The 15427-nt window shown below is 34.6% G+C and overlaps 1 protein-coding gene across 13 annotated transcripts in view; it reads right to left on the bottom strand.

The window, feature by feature from the left end:
• DDX4 (DEAD-box helicase 4) overlaps nt 1-15427 on the bottom strand; it is a 75490-nt gene that overhangs the window by 37742 nt on the left and 22321 nt on the right. For 6 of the 13 annotated variants that reach the window (XM_008534131.2, XM_008534134.2, XM_070587566.1 and 3 more), the window contains exons 4-7: nt 15106-15183; nt 12473-12550; nt 10744-10791; nt 7251-7310 (exon numbers count right to left, since the gene is read on the bottom strand). In XM_008534131.2, coding sequence (XP_008532353.1) covers nt 7251-7310; nt 10744-10791; nt 12473-12550; nt 15106-15183 — 264 coding nt within the window. The remainder of the gene's footprint in view (nt 1-7250; nt 7311-10743; nt 10792-12472; nt 12551-15105; nt 15184-15427) is intronic. The other 7 variants (XM_070587574.1, XM_070587572.1, XM_008534133.2 and 4 more) reach the window with 3 other exon arrangements.

Below are 15427 nucleotides of genomic sequence, written 5' to 3' on the forward strand. Positions count from 1 at the left end.
CATATATCAATAAGGACCCTCAAAGTAAATGGACTGAATTCTCCAATCAAAAGACACAGAGTGCTGAGATGGATTAAAAAACAAGAACCAACAATATGCTGCCTCCAGGAAACATCTCAGCTCTAAAGACAAACACAGGCTTAGAGTGAAAGGATGAAGACGATACTCCAAGCTAACGGCAAACAAAAGAAAGTGGGTGTTGCCATACTTAGACAAGGCGGACTTCAAGATAAAACAGACAATGAGAGACAATGAGAGGCAATATATAATGATAAAAGGGACACTCCACCAAGAAGACATAACACCTATAAATACATATGCACCCAACACATGAGCATGAAAGTACATAAAGCAACTATTAAAAAACCTAAAACAGCCTATTAAGAGCATAATAATAATAGGGGACCTTAACAGTCCACGTACATCAATGGATAGCTCATCCAGACAGAAAGTCGACAAAAAAATAGTGGAATTAGAGCCAGCCCAGGGGCACAGCAGTTAACTTTGCACATTCCACTTAAGCGGCCCGGGGTTCACCGGTTCATATCCCGGGTGCAGACACGGCACTGCTTGGCAAGCCATGCTGTGGCAGTTATCTCACGTATAAAGTAGAGGAAGATCGGCACAGATGTTAGCTCAGGGCCAGTCTTCCTCAGCAAAAAGAGGAGGAGTGGCAGCAGATGTTAGCTCAGGGCTAATCTTCCTCCAAAAAAAAAAGTGGAATTAAATGAAAAACTAGACCAGATGGACTTAAAAGATACACAGAGAACACTCCATCCAAGAACAGCAGAGTATACATTCTTCTCAAGTGCATATGGAACATTCTCAAGGATAGACCATATGCTGGGAAACTAGGCAAGCCTCAATAAATTTAAGAAGACTGAAATCAAATCAAGCATCTTTTCCAACCATAATGCTATGAAATTAGATATCACCTACAAGAAAAAACTTGGGGAAGCAACAAATATGTGGAGACTAAACAACATGCTACTGAACAACAAATAGATCCTTGAAGAAATTAAAAGAGAAATCAAAAAATATATGGAGAAAAATGAAAATACACCACATCAACTCATACAAGATGCAGCAAAAGCAGTCCTAAGAGGGAAATTCATAGCAGTACAGGCCCACCTTAAGAAACAAGAAAAATCTCAAATAAGCAATTATAAACCACACCTAACAGAACTAGAAAAAGAAGAACAAAAAAGCCCAAAGTCAAGAAGAGGGAAATAATAAAAATTAGAGCAGAAATAAATGAAATCAAAACAATGAAACAGTAGAAAGGATCAATGAAACTAAGAGCTGTTTCTTCCACAAGACAGACAAAATTGACAAGCCCTTAGCCAGACTCACTAAGAAAAAAAGAGAGAAGGCACAAATAAATAAAATTAGAAATGAAAGAGGAGAAATTACAATGGATACCACAGAAATACAAAGGATTGTAAGAGAATACTATGAAAAACTGTAAAGCCAGCAAATTGGACAATCTAGAAGAAATGGATAAATTCTTACTCATACAATCTCCCAAAACTGAATGAAGAAGAAATAGAGACCCTGAATAGACCAATCACAAGAGAGTCAAACAGTAATCAAAAACTTTCCCCAAAACTAAGAACCAGATGGCTCCTGTAGAGAATTCTACCAAACATTCAAAGAAGATTTAACACCTATCCTTCTCAAACTATTCCAAAATGTTGAAGATGATGGAACACTTCCTAATACATTTTACAAGGCCAACATCACCCTGATCCCAAAGCCAGACAAAGACAACACAAAGAAGGAAAATTACAGGCCAATATCACTGAAGAACATAGATGCAAAAATCCTCAACAAAATATGGCAAACCAAATAGAGTAATACATTAAAAGGATCATACACCATGATCAAGGGGGATTTATACAAGGGATGCAGGGATGGTTCAACATCCACAAATCAATGCGATATACCACATTAATACAATGAGGAATAAAAACCACACCATCATCTCAGTAGATGCAGAGAAAGCATTTGACAAGATCCAACAGCCATTTATGATTTTAAAAAACGCTCAAGAAAATGGCTATAGAAGAAAAGTATCTCAACATAATAAAGGCCATATATGACAAACCCAGAGCCAACATCACACCCAGTGGAGAAAAACTGAAAGCCATCCCTCTGAGAATAGTAACAAGACAAGGGTGCCCACTCTTTCCACTCTTATTCAACATAGTACTAGAGGTTTTGGCCAAAGAAATTAGGCAAAAAAAAGAAACAAAAGGAATCCAAATAGGCAATGAAGAAGTGAAACTCTCACTGTTTGCAGACGACATGATTTTATATATAAAAACCCTAAAGAAGCCATCAGAAAACTATTAGAAATAACCAACAACTACAGCAAGTTGCAGGGTACAAATCAACTTGCAAAAATCAGTTGCATTTCTGTACCTGAATAATAAACTAACAGAAAGAGAACTCAAGAATAAAATCCTATTTACAAGGGCACCAAAAAGAATAAAATATCTAGGAATAAATTTTTTCTTTTGAGGAAGATTAGCCCTGAGCTAACTACTGCCAATCCTCCTCTCTTTGCTGAGGAAGACTGGCCCTGAGCTAACGTCCATGCCCATCTTCCTCCATTTTATACGTGGGACGCCTACCACAGCATGGCTTTTGCCAAGCGGTGCCATGTCTGCACTCAGGATCCGAACCGGCAAACCCCAGGCCACTGAGAAGCAGAACACGCAAACCTAACTGCTGCACCACTGGGCTGGCCCCTCTAGGAATAAATTTAACCAAGAAGGTGAAAGACCTATATGTTGAAAACTATAAGACATTATTGAAAGAAACAGATGAAGACATAAAGAAATGGAAAGATATTCTATGCACATAGATTGGAAGAATAAACATAGTTAAAATGTTCATACTATCTAAAGCAATCTACAGATTCAATGCAATCAGAATCCCAATTACATTCTTCCTGGAAATAGAACAAAGAATCCTAAAATTCATATCAGGCAACAAAAGATCCCAAATAGCTAAAGCAATCTGTGGAAAAAAGAACAAAGCTAGAGACCTCACAACCCCTGACTTCAAAATATACTACAAAGTTACAGGAATCACAACAGCATGGTACCAGTACAGAAACAGACACACAGATCCATGGAACAGAATTAAAAGCCCAGAAATAAAACCACACATCTACAAACAGCTAATCTTTGACAAAGGAGCCAAGAAGATACAATGAAGAAGGGACAGTTCCCTCAATAAATGGTGGTGGGAAAACTAGACACCCACATGCAAAAGAATGAAAGCAGGTCATCTTTCACCATACACAGAACTTAACTCAAAACGGATGAAAGACTTGAAGGTAAGAGATGAAATCATAAAAGTTCTAGAAGAAAATACAGGCAGTAGACTCTCTGACATCAGTCTTAGAAGGATCTTTTCAAATACCACGTCTACTTGGGCAAGGGAAACAAAAGGAAAAATAAACAAGTGGGACTTCACCAGACTAAAGAGTTTCTGCAAGGCAAAAGAAAGCAGAAAAAGACAATCCAACAACTGGGAGAAAATACTTGAAAATCTTCTATCTGACAAGGGGTTAATCTCCAAACTATATAAATAACTCACACAACTCAACAACAAAAAAGCAAACAACTTGATCAAAAAATGGGTAGAGGATATGAACAGACATTTTTCCAAAGAAGATATACAGATGGCCAACAGACACATGAAAATATGTTCAACATCATTCATCATCAGGGAAATGCAAATCAAAACTACACTAAAATATCCCCTTATACTTATTATAATCACCAAGACAATAAATAATAAACGCTGGAGAGGATGTGGAGAAAAGGGAATCCTCATGCACTATCAGTGGGAATGCAAACGCATGCAGCCACCATGTAAAATAGTATGGAGATTTCTCAAAAAATTAAAAATAGAAATACCATACAACCCAGCTATCCCATTACTGGATATTTATCCAAGGAACATGAAATCAACAATTCGAAGAGACTTATGCACCCCTGTGTTCACTGCAGCATTATTCACAATAGCCAAGACGTGGAAGCAACCCAAGTGCCATCGACTGATGACTGGATAAAGAAGAAGTGGTGTATATATATACTACTCAGCCATAAAAAAGACAAAATGGTTCCCTTCGCAACAATACAGATGGACGTTGAGGGTATTAAGTTAAGCAAAAAAAGCCAGAGAGAGAAAGACAAACACTGTATGATTTCACTCATCTGTGGAATATAAACTAATACAAGACAAAGAGAACAGATTAGTAGTTACCAGGAGAGAAGGGGGTCAGGAGGTGGGCATAAGGGGTAAAGGGGCACATTTATACAGTGACTGACAAGTAATAATGTACAACTGAAATTTCACAATGGTATAAACTATTACAACTTCAATAAAATTTTTTTAAATGGTAAAGTTTATGTTATATGAAGTATGAGCTCAATAAAAAAATATGCATCACAAATAATCAACTACTCAAGTATAGAAATACGTACAAAAACTCAATAGTGAAAACACAGTAGTAAAAATTAAAGACCTAAACAAATGGCCATATTTATGGTTTGGAAGACTCTATACTGTAGAGATGTTCATTCTCCCCAAATTAATCTACAGATTCAACACAATGCCAATAAAAATCCCATTCGTGTTTTCTGGAAATTAGTAAACTGATTCTAAACATCACATGGAAATGCAAAGGACTAAGAATAACCCAATCTTGAAGAACGACAAACTTGGAAGACTGACTTACCAAATATCAGGACCTATTCTAAAACTACACTAATTAGACTACATGACAATGGTGCAAAAATAGAGAAACTGACCAATGGAATGGAACTGAGTCCCGAAACAGTACAACATATATAGTGCCACCTAATTTAGGATAAAGACAGCCTTGTAGTGTAGACTGGAAAGTCTTTTCAATAAGCAATATTGGATCAACTGGACAGCCTTATGGGGAAAAAAACTGTACCCTGATCCCTATATTACGCCACAAAAATAAATTCCAGATGAATTATAATCTGAAAGTGGAAGCTAAATAGATAAAGTTTTAAAAGGAAAATAGAAGAGAATATCTCCATGACTTTAGGAGTAAAGAGTTCTTAAACAGGACCAAAAACAAAAGCACTAACCATAAAAGACAAGGCTGGTAAACTGCACTTGATTAAAATGAGTAACATCTATTCACTAAAAGACTCCTAATATAAATGTCATACAGGAGTTACTTGTACTATTCTTGCAAATTATATGTAAGTTTTATTTACAAGTAAAAAGGTAAAAATGAAGATAGCCAACAGAAACGTGGGCAAAAGACCTGAATAGGCATTACATAAAAAATGAAGCCGAAATGGCCAACAAACATATGAAACACTGCATGTTTTATTAGTCCATCAAGGAAACGCAAATTAAAAACACAATGAGATACACCACCATGCACTCAGCAGAATGGTTAAGATGAAAGCAAACGAAAATGCTAAGTATTGGTGAGGATGTGGGAGTGCATCTTAGCATATTTACTTTGAAAACATTTGACAATAGCTATTAAAGCCAAAAACATACATAATCTATGAGCCAGCAATTCTACTTCTGAATATATACCAATGTTACCAAAAGAAACGTAGTAGAATGTTCACAGCAACAGTTTCAAAATAGCCCAAAACTGGAAGAAATACAAATACCCAACATTAGCAGAACAGTAGAGCAAAGGCAATGATAATCTACAACTGCAACCAACAATACGAATGAATCTCACATATACATTAAGTGAAAGCCAGACACAAAAGAGTATACGTATGATTCCACTTATATGAAGTACAAAAACAGACAAATTAATCCATGCTGCTAAAAGTCAGAAGAGAGCTTAACCTGGCTGGGGGAGGGTGTTGCTAGTGAGCGAAAATGAGCATGAAAGGGGCTTTTGAGGTGCTAGTAATTTTTATTTCTTGATCTGGATGCTTGGGAACACATCGAACACAAGTGTGTTCAGTTACTGAAAAATCACCAAGCTACACATTTATGATACATGCACCTGTCTGGTTCTATATCATGTCATACTCAATGTAAACTTAGATACACTTACATTTACACACACACTCATTATTCACCATGTGCAAATTTCCTTCTCTCAAAATGTATTCACCTACAGAGAATAATGACTGAAAAATGACTGTGTCCCTGCTAGTTACCCTATACTAGTCAATAAGCCAGGATCAAGCACACAGAGCTAGCTGCAACTGATTTTTGATTGTCTCACTTAAATATGAATTAAATTGACTTAAAGAAAATGTAATAGTAAGGAAGATATTCACTGCTCTGCAGAAAACAAAAAAAAAATTTAAATAGCTACATTTTGGGAACATTAAGTGTCAAAAATTGCTTGTTAAAAAGGGGAAAAAAGCAATCCTAGGAGTCTGGTTTTTTCTTAGCTAAATTTCTTCCCCATCATTACACAGCCCCTTGAAATTATTATAAAAAGACTCAATTTATATGACAAATGGCCACCCCTCACTCACCACCAAATTCCTCCCCACTTCATGGCCCCAACAAGGCTACACTGAAAGCCACAGCAAGTGCCAACTTCACTATGGAGGGCCTGCCATTCAACAAGCTAACCATCCAATGAGCAAGGAAAAACGATGTCCTCAAGTTGCAGCAAAAACACTGATTTCTATGGAGTTCCAAAACAATAAACTATTTTATCATAAGTAGACTGGCATATCTGTAGAAATTTTGTGATAAATTCACTATTTTTTGTGGGTTTTGTTGTTGCTATTTTAACATGTCTGTCTATAGATAATCAGGAACTAAGCATGATAATTTTTATACCATCTCACCTCAACTTCATTAGAGGTACAACTAACAGAGTACGGTGGAGTACTGCTAGAAAAAGGTAATCTACAATTTCTTCCCTCCTCAACATCTCCAATGATCCTATTTAGAGACGAAGACATTCCAGTTCATCTATATTGTGACTGACCATGATTCACTCAGTCCCTCTTCTATACTTCACAGCACATTCTGGGGATCTTAGGGGAAAAAAAATCCAGTGACATTAGAAAGTAGAAGGAGGGACACCGACTGAATATTCAGTCAAGTATTAATAGCACAAAACACATGGCAAAGTATTTTTCTTCAAAGTTTCCCCCCCACCAAGAATTTTTCTTTCTTTAAGCTCTTCCAAAATCAGTTTTGTCAGTTTAGTACCTCTGTCTTAAGTACAAATTGTTCCAAAACATGGTTCTTACCGCCTCTCCTGGAAAACCCTCTGTTCCGTGTTTGATTATCTTCACAGTCATTATTAGACTCTTGAATAAAAATTTAACATGTGAATAGCATCTAAATAATTAACTTTAAAGATGTAATATCTAAAAAATAGCACTGTCACAAGATAAATTAGTAAGAATAACTATTTTCATAAGTTAAAATATGAACAATTCTTGAAATAATTTTAACAAAAATTTAAAGACATTATTTAGTCAATTCCCTATACAAATCACCTAACATATCCAAATATTGAATGATAAGCGTATGACTGAGAACCCACTACTCTCCAGGTGCTAGGCACAAGCCAAAAAATAAGAATTTCATAAATGTCAGTTTGACTTAAAAGGGTTTCAGAAATATCTAAACTTTTAAGTAGTCAAGTGGCTCTCAGATGTGGTCCACAGACCAAATTAATTCTATTCTATTCTTTTTATAATGTCATTATTTCTGTAATTTGTCTTTCTTAATAAATCTGAGACATTGTTTTTTTTTAATATATGCAAACTTTTCCCCATTCACCCTAAAGAATCTGGGGACATCCTTGTTTTTCTGTTTTTAATGACACATACTAAGGTTTCTAAATAGTGGTATGAGGATCTACTCCAAAAGCTGCCTAAGAATTATCTGGCAAGTTTGTTAAAAATAAATTCCCAGAAACCACCACAGAGATGTTTATTTTCAAAGTGTAGAGTGACAACAAGAAATGAGTAATTTTTCAAAATTAAAAAATTATGTTATTAATACAACTTTTAGCAATAACTTTAAGCTTTCTAGAAGACTCCAACAAAGCCATGATTGGGAAATACAGAGATGGTTTCAAGGGATCTTTGTATATGTCATTAACGTTTAATATATGAGAACTTTAAGCCAAAGTGATGACAGCAAGTGGCTAAACAGATTACAAGAAATCAGTTAAGTTTCTGTGCAAAAGTACTAATCTACTTAATATTGTTTTACTATAAACAATGACCCAGACATCTTGTTGCAGGCTCCTATTTGAAGTGACATCAACAACTGACAAATATTCCTAAAGAGCCATCTAACATCAAGACAATTTTCTCAGAAGCAGGATTTAATACTACAAGAGAGCTGAACAGGAAAGAATGAATTCTGGAAAGAAGAATGGTCCTAGAATAATGATAATAATAGCTAACATTTATTGCCTTATAGAAAAAACCTATGAACTAATGTTAGACCTCTTTCTCCTTGCCAGGTCCCAAATTATCTGTGGCCAATTATTCCCCTAAAACAAACCTACAGTTACTTTGACCAACTCAGGAATTAAAGTAAGCTAATGACATTAGAACTAGGGTGAAGGGTACAATTACAGTACAAGAAGAGGGAAGGAAATCCTCTGTACTATTTTTGCAACTTCTTTCAGGTCAAACTATTTCAAAATAAAAAAGTTATTAAAAAAGAGATAATCTTGGGCCAGCCTCGTGGTATAGTGGTTAAGTTCAGCATGCTCTGTTTCAGTAGCCCGGGTTTGCAGGTCTGGATGCCAGGTGCAGATCTATACCATTCATCAGCCATGCTATGGCAGTGACCCATATATAAAGTGGAGGAAGACTGGCACAGATGTTAGCTCAGGGCTAATCTTCCTCAGCAAAAAAAAAAAAAAGAGAGAGAGAGAGAGAGAATCTCTGCAGGATTAGAAAATAAAGCCAAGCACAAACAAAAATGAGATAATATCTCAAGATTAGTTACAACCTATTAATTACATAAAGATAATAGTAATTACAATGCCTACAGAATTTAGTCTATGTCTGGCACTGTCCTAAATGAACTGTATATATTAACTTTTTAAATCCTCACAAAAACCTTGAGGTGGGTATTATCCTCATTTTATAAATAGAGAAAAAGAAATATAGAGAAGTTAAATACATTTTTCAAGATACCACAACTGACAGGAAGAGGAGGAGGATCTAGATCTAAAACCTAGGGTGTCCAACTCAAAATCCGAGCTCCTTAATCATTACACTATACCAGGTAGGGGAAAGTAGACTGCAAAGAAAATAACCACCACAAAACACTATACATTTGCGTGCAGAGAAAAAGTTTCTATCATGCTATCTAAACCTGCTCCTGGGCTTGCCAAAAACAATTGTGAGAATGAAAAAATTCAATCCTTATATATAATTTTTTATTTTAGGGGAACTAAGAATGAGAACAGAAGAAAGTAGACCAAAGGGAAGAAAGGAAACCATTTTGGAAAACACGTTCTCTCAAGTGCAGTAAGAAACTGGAATTTGTGCTCAAGAGCACTCTGGCCCCAAGTTGGGAGGAAGATCTTTGATAAGTGGAAATGTTTTTGAATATTAATTAAAAGTTGGAAAATAGAAAAGAATAAATATGGTGATGTGTTTCTTCTCTCAAACATTAGTTCTATGTTATGCATGTTTTCATTTGAATGGGAAAGGAGAAAAAGAAGACAGAAGCAGAGAGAATGAGACTGGCGGTAGTTTGAGGAAACAGCCTGATTTGATATATTAAAACCCTACCTTATTCCCAAAGGGTTTTAAGGTGATCAGGTCTGGGTTTGGTTCGGATTTTGAGAATCAAAGATAATACAAAGATCAATTTTCAAATACTTAATGAAGATAGATGCCACTTATTGTTTACCATGAATGTGTCTGGTACTAAACTCCATGCTTTTACATGCATTCTCCCTTAGTCTGCCTAACAACTCCTATAAAATGGGTGACCTCCATTCTACAGAATAGGAAACTGTGGCTCCAAGAAATTAAGTAATTTGCTCTAAGTTATTCAACTAGCAGGTGGCAGAGCAAGGACATGAAACAAAGTTTGGAACTCCAAAATATATCATGCTACAAAGATTCCATAGATCAGTGGTTACCAAACAAAAGAGGCATCAGAATCACCAGGGATGCTTTTCAAATACAGGTTCCAAGGCCTCACCCAAATCCACTCTCTCAGGTTCTCCTGGCAAAGCACTGTTAATTATTGTAATCTATCTTCTGATAACATTACTCTATTTTTATCATTCTCTGTATTCCTCCAAACCAGAGTGTCAGTAACTTTCACAGAAACGTCTTTGATCTCAGCAGTGATTCACATTCTCATGAATCTTTTCCCACTGTCAAGACTTATTTGAGTCTGAAGAGGGACCTATATGTCCCAAGCTGTATTTATATACGAAAGTGGAGCTTTGATTCTTTACTTGCTCTTTCAACTGTCCCCTTTTCCTTAAGGTAGCAAAGCATTCAAAAGCTGCACCTCATAGATTCAGGGAGGTGGCAACAGGCCAAATTAGGATGCCTGAATTCTTGGGTAAGGATCTGGCTATAGCTGCTTTATAAAATCGCTTTATAAAACTTTATAGAACTAAAATAAAACTTTATTTATTAAATAAATCAGAATTGGAACAGACTAAGATATTTAACCTTAGTTTCTCTTTAGCATGTACTCTGGACAATAAATTTTAAACGTCACTACAAAAAACACTAAACTTACCTCTCCAGAAACCAGAGGTATCACCTTCTTCAAACTTGTTTGAAAAATCTATAAAAAATATATAATTAAACTTGCAAATTTCTTAAAACAAGTTACCTGTACCTCTTTGGAGGGAAAAAACCCACACAAACAAAAAAACACTTTACAGGACTACTAGTTAATGACGCCCCTTTAAAATAGGATAAACCACATATAATTATATACATAAATAGTGAATGAGAACTCATACAGGTTGTATTACAATTTCTGCCTTGTGTCAATTTAGTAAAGTTAAAATGATAGCCAAATGTTATATCACCTCAAATGTCATATATTCCTCTATAGGTACATGAGCAAAACAGGGGCATATGTCAGTATAACCATTATAAAATTTCTATTCAAAATATTAACATTTTTTTAATTTTATAAATTAACTCAATCTCTTCATCTGCCAGAGGACAACTAAACTATAATCCAATATTTAATAATTTTTCCCTTCTCAGTAACAAGGAAATTTTGCCAACATTTTTTTGTTTACAAAATTAAAAACAATCTTTCATCCAGCCCTGACTTCAAATTTCTCACTTAACAAAACTCTGTGGCTAGATTTATACATCTCTGGAGCACAGAGACATGTCTCTAAAATTAATTTTAAAAGCATCCATCAGCAATATTTCATAAAATCTTAAAATGCTGAGCCTTAATAAAATGCTCTTTACTGCAGAGATATTCAGGGACTAATACACCTCAAAATTAAATGTCAATCTACGATGCCTGTCAATCACTATTTAATCAAAATTATAAAATATTAAATATATTAAACTATGGCTGCTGTAATACAGAGACTAATCAATTACTGTTTGACAGATGTTAAATTTATATGCAGAATGTAAACATATCAAGTCACTTAAGATGTCAGGTTCAACAAAATCTAATGTCCCTTCCAGCATAAAACTCCATGGAAATTTAATACAGAATTAGCATATAAAAAAGTAAGTACCCTAAAGCATCAATATATGATTGTATGACAAAAAAATTTTTCCTTAATCAGATACATAATTTGAAAATAAAGATAATCCCTAAGAAAGGGTATCTTATCACAAAACCTAAGTTTTGAGTTATTTTATTCATTTAAATATTTGCAATCTTTGAAGCTGGTTCAGAAAAGAATTATATTCTACTGTCCTCTACAACTGCCTCTTCCCCGCCATACTTCCCGCCCCAAGAGAGTCAAATTCTGGGTTTCCAAAATGCGTGGGAAAGTCTTCCACCTACAAACTATTGGTCTTGATCGTAAATTCTGCCTAAGTTCTGATCTATAATCTTTAAGGAAAAAAAAAGTAATTTCAAAGCTTCTACTGGTTCTTTGCTCAACTCAAGATGGAGACTCAAATTCACCTTCAGGAGCATAAAATGGATCTCTTATGTGGGGGTTGGGGGAAGAGAGTCTTGAGTACAGAAGAAAAAACTGGGGTTCACCTATAGGGTAAAACAATTTGAAGAGATGCTGCAGCAAGTAGCATGGCTATCAAAAAAAAAAACGCTAAATGGAATAGCAGACACATCCAAAGCAGCATAGACTGCTACTCTAAACTATGACTAAGAAAATGAAAGCCTTCTCTTATGATCCTCACAAATTCTCGGGAAAGGCACAAACTTTCTATGCATATTAAAGGGAAATATGAACTCAAAGACTGGAAAACTTGGGGGGGTCACAAGTTTTAACCGTAAGATATAATAAGCAGGTTACCTCTGTTTCCAAAACCCTTTCCAGCTCCAAAACTACCCACTGTGGTAGTATTCTCTCTTTTATTAGACTCACCAGCATCTGAAAAAGTTCAGATAGAGTTAAAATTCTTTAACACATAAAATTGTGTCCTCAAAAACTAGGAAGTAAATGAATCTTAGGGGTAAGGGGACTTCCAAGGATGGGGAGAGAGTAGTACAGGAACTTATAAAGATACAATATATGTTTCTTGTTTTTTAAAAACTCTTAAATTATGATACCAAGATAAAAACATAAATATACTACTGGTGAAATACAGCTTTTCACTAGTTATCTTTCTAGTGACCTTTAATCAAGAAATTCAACTCTCTGATTTCCTGTATATTGAAACCTCACCCTGACAGAGCCAGCTATTTACATTATGTCCTTGTGTGAAAATCATTGCTACAGAAAACTTTATACTCTTGTTTTATTTCATTATTCTATTTATTATGTATTCATTATTCTAGTATTTATATCACTCTCAATCTTTCCACTTTTAAAACTAAAATTAGGAAGGGACTACATAATAAAGGGAAAAAAAAGTATGAATACCACTCCCCATCACTTCCTGATCCCTCCATAGTATTTCCCTGTATTAGCCCTCTTAGCTTTATCACTACACAACTCTGAATACCCAACATTTTAATTCATATCAAGCAACTTCCTATACTTCACACTGTGAAATTCTAAACTTTCGTACCTTCCTACATGATGTTCCCTCACCACGGCATTCCCTGCTTTCCTATTTTGCCTATGAAAATTCTTTTCACTCTTTAAAAGCCCAGTTCAAAGGCCACCTCTTCGGTGAAGTTTTCCTTTAGTCATCTAGTCATAATCCTTGCTGCACAATCCCACAACATACTATGTGTATCTCTTTCTAGTAATATTTCTTTCCATGTGTTTTTCTACCACTAGATTAAGAATTCTGAGGGCAGAGTTGCTATAGCAATGAGAGCGGTTACTTAAGACAAAAAATTGGAACAAGAGACATCCACAACATCACAAACTGCCATTTACACTATGACTGGGAAAAATTAAAGCATTATCTTGTTATCCTCATAAATTGTTATACTTATCTCTGCAGTACCTTAATACAGGGAATCCGTGAAACTCCTAAAGCCACATGCAAAATTGTCTATGAGAAACTATCAGTATTTTTATCAGATTCTAAAGATGTGTGTGATACAAGAAGTTAAGGCCATTTAGACCATACTTCACAGATCATGAAAAGCTAATCAATATTATATTTTAAGCAATTAAGGGTCAATTTCAAAAACATTATTAGCTATGCAAGATAGAAAAAAATCAGACATTGAAACTAATTAAAATGTTAGATGAATTATAAGGGAAAAAAGTTGTACTCATGGGTCTATGAATTTTCAGGATTATATGTAGTATAAAGACAACTTTTTAAAGTATTAACATTCAATAAAGAGTTTTGATGAGAAGTTTAATGTGTATTTCAACCTAAAACATATGGAATTAAAAATTTGTAGTAAAATCTATCTTTAAAAAGCCTTTATTCTACAATGTTTAGAAGTCTGCATCAAAAAGTATCACATAACCTAAACTAGGATTTTAAAATATATCTAAATATTAAAAATTCCCAAGTATAATATTAAGATATTTATTATCTCTAATGTTGGTAGTAACAAATAAAACCCACACTTGAACCTCTTAGCACAACTACAGGGTCCAAATCATCAATATCTCTTAATTAATACGAAAGCTTAAAAAACAAAACATATATGCATATTTAAAGAATTATTTCCATTAGTAGCAGAAACATGTCAAAATATAAAGTTCACATTTGTGTTATTATATCTAAACAAGAAATTAAGTTTTCCAAATAGCAAATGAAACACCACACATCAACCTCTGGTTTCCAATGAATAAATAAAAGATCTAGAAATATCAATAACGTTTTTCAAAGAATAACACCTAATAAATTCAAGAATAAGTGTTATGTATATTTAAACCTACCAATCAGCCCTAGCTTATGGCATCCCATATAGAAAAAAGTGGTCACATGGATAGTTAAATAACTTTACTTTGAATTTCTAATAATATTTTATTGCACTATCAAAAAACAGTGCAGAATATTTTCAGCTTTTTAATATCAAATCTAAAAACGGACTGTAGGCAGCTATTTTGCTATGTCTTTATCTGTCAAATCAAGTGTTGGTTGTTCTAAAAGTAACAATGAAAAATTCTAAGCCTAGGAAAATAACCTCTTAATGCTAATGAGCTAACAGACATGCTTCCTATACTGTCTTTTCTTAAGAAGTACAAAACTTAAAGAAGTCCTTCTCTGAAGCTTTTACATTTCTCTCAAGCCAAGTGTCAGAAATCAATCACCACAAACACATTAAGAAGTACCTCTGTGAAGCAACTATCTTTTTAACCAATCTATCTAATCAATTTAACTATTTCCTACTATCCCAAAAAAATAAAACAGCAAAGACATTTGAAAAAATGATGAACTCATTATCCAAAAAAAATCTACTGTACACTGAGTTATAACAGATTTAGCTTTGCAGCAAACAGCCATAAACGCCCCTATTCATTCCACTATTCAATAGTCGAGAAGATTAAAGAAAGACAAAGATATTTACCTCTGTTTCCCAAACTCCTCCCAGAGGCAAATCCACTTCTCATGAAATGATCTCTTCGAGAAGGTCCACCATCCATTTCTAAAGCAAATAACATTTGAAGCAGTCAAAATAACAACAAATGTCTTAGTGGTATGCAAACTTTAAACCTTTTCAATTTGCCACCCATGTGGCAAAGACGGAATTTTATACAACAAAAAAAAGACCAATAGCCTCGTAGAAAAACAGGCTATGAATAAGAATAGGTAGTTCTCCAAAAGAAAAATAAATGATGACTAAATCTCACTCATAATTAAGGAAAGTGGAAATCAAAAGAAGGAGATAG

This window comes from Equus przewalskii, chromosome 20, assembly GCF_037783145.1.
Source record: "Equus przewalskii isolate Varuska chromosome 20, EquPr2, whole genome shotgun sequence".
NCBI lineage: Eukaryota > Metazoa > Chordata > Mammalia > Perissodactyla > Equidae > Equus > Equus przewalskii.